At 36.9% G+C, this 1,566-nt stretch overlaps 1 protein-coding gene across 1 annotated transcript in view; it reads right to left on the reverse strand.

Annotated features, from left to right (window-relative positions):
- The window catches only part of SYNE2 (spectrin repeat containing nuclear envelope protein 2), a 493,787-nt gene that overhangs the window by 47,053 nt on the left and 445,168 nt on the right, over nucleotides 1–1,566 (reverse strand). Inside the window, exon 103 of the mRNA XM_069091728.1 lies at nucleotides 667–834. Coding sequence (XP_068947829.1) covers nucleotides 667–834 — 168 coding nt within the window. The remainder of the gene's footprint in view (nucleotides 1–666; nucleotides 835–1,566) is intronic.

Here is a 1,566-nt window from a genome sequence, read left to right on the forward strand (position 1 = left end):
ACGGAAGGAAGGAAGGAAGGAAGGAAGGAAGGAAGGAAGGAAGGAAGGAAGGAAGGAAGGAAGGAAGGAAGGAAGGAAGGAATCTTATCTAGCCAGTAAACCCCAAGTTAACTGGGTCATCCTAATGAATATGTGGTTACTGGATCCAGATGGCTCTGGAGAAGAAAGTGAGGCCAGTGACCTTGTACAGCCTTCCCTTACTCAAATCAAAGTCAATTGCAAGTCATGCCACCATTTCCCCCATGCCATGGTCTTTTTCGAAAACAAAGGACAAACACAACTGTGATGTGGCTGCCTGAATAGGGACCCAACTAGCCGGGTAACTCAGGTCACCCTTTCCCTCTCCCTCTCCTCCTCTCCAAAGGAAAGTGAATTATGATGGCCAGAAGTTGTCCACTTAACTGCTGTTTGAAAAACTGCTAAGATTCTCCCAATACAACTGAACCAAGGGGCTTTCTAGGCATGATGGAAATACTCTGGCATCTGTCACATTCTTTTATTATCTCTGACAAACATGCAACAACAGCTTGCGTTTATATAGCTCTTTAAAATTTAGTTAGAAGGATGGAAGAATTTTAAAACAGGAGGGGATTCATGTTTTTTACATGAAAATTTCTAGAAGAAAATTAGTTTTCAAAACCAGAAGCAGTTTTAGACATTGTCTTACCTCGATCTAATGACATCAAACAGATGTTGCCAGCGATCATTAATTTTGCTGAGCTTATCATCTATCTCAGCAACTCTGGTCTTATTGCTGGCTTTGATCAACTGATCACCCATTTGCTTCAAATGAAGTTTATTTTCACTAAACAGGTTGATCTCTTCCATACAGTCCTAACAAAGACAACAAAATAGCACATCATATTAACATTGCAAGGTTATTTGCTTTCTTCTGAAGATAATGAAAGTGAAATAAAAGCTCCCCTCCCCCTTCACCTAATATGAGATCACAATCATTGATCTCCATAATTTCTTTTTTTTACCTAAAAATCTTACATTCAAAAGATTTCACTGAAAAGCTATATTCAAATCTAATATTTAGACCAAATGACAGTACACACTAGCATATTGTTTTAATTCATTAGGCTTCAGAGAATTGAAATTAAGATAAAGGAGTTATGAAATTTTGCTCTTGTTATAATTACATCCAGGAGTATGGTAAGTCAAAATATGGTAAGTCAAAAATTTGGATAGGATGTTAACTCCAGGAGGGAAGTTTCCACATAAGAAATGATCACCAGAAATAACACCGGGACAGGATTAATTTCCATCTGTTTTATTACTCACTGTATTTTAAGACCATGTCAGTCTTTCTATCTGACTTGATGCTAAAACCTCCTATATAGTCTGTCTCTCCTTACTACAGGCATTCTTAATTTGGGATCCATGGATAGATTTCAGAGGAGTCTATGAACTTGGATGGGAAAAGTAATTCTTCTTATTTTCTTGATATTTAATTTTCACCAATCTTTAACTGAAACTTAGCATTTCTTTCTAATATGAATGCAGGCAACAAAGTATTTTATTACCATGTTTCCCCGATGATAAGACACTGTCTTATTAATT

This window comes from Petaurus breviceps, unplaced genomic scaffold, assembly GCF_028583685.1.
Source record: "Petaurus breviceps papuanus isolate PSGF00001 unplaced genomic scaffold, PetGlider_PUasm1.0 189, whole genome shotgun sequence".
NCBI lineage: Eukaryota > Metazoa > Chordata > Mammalia > Diprotodontia > Petauridae > Petaurus > Petaurus breviceps.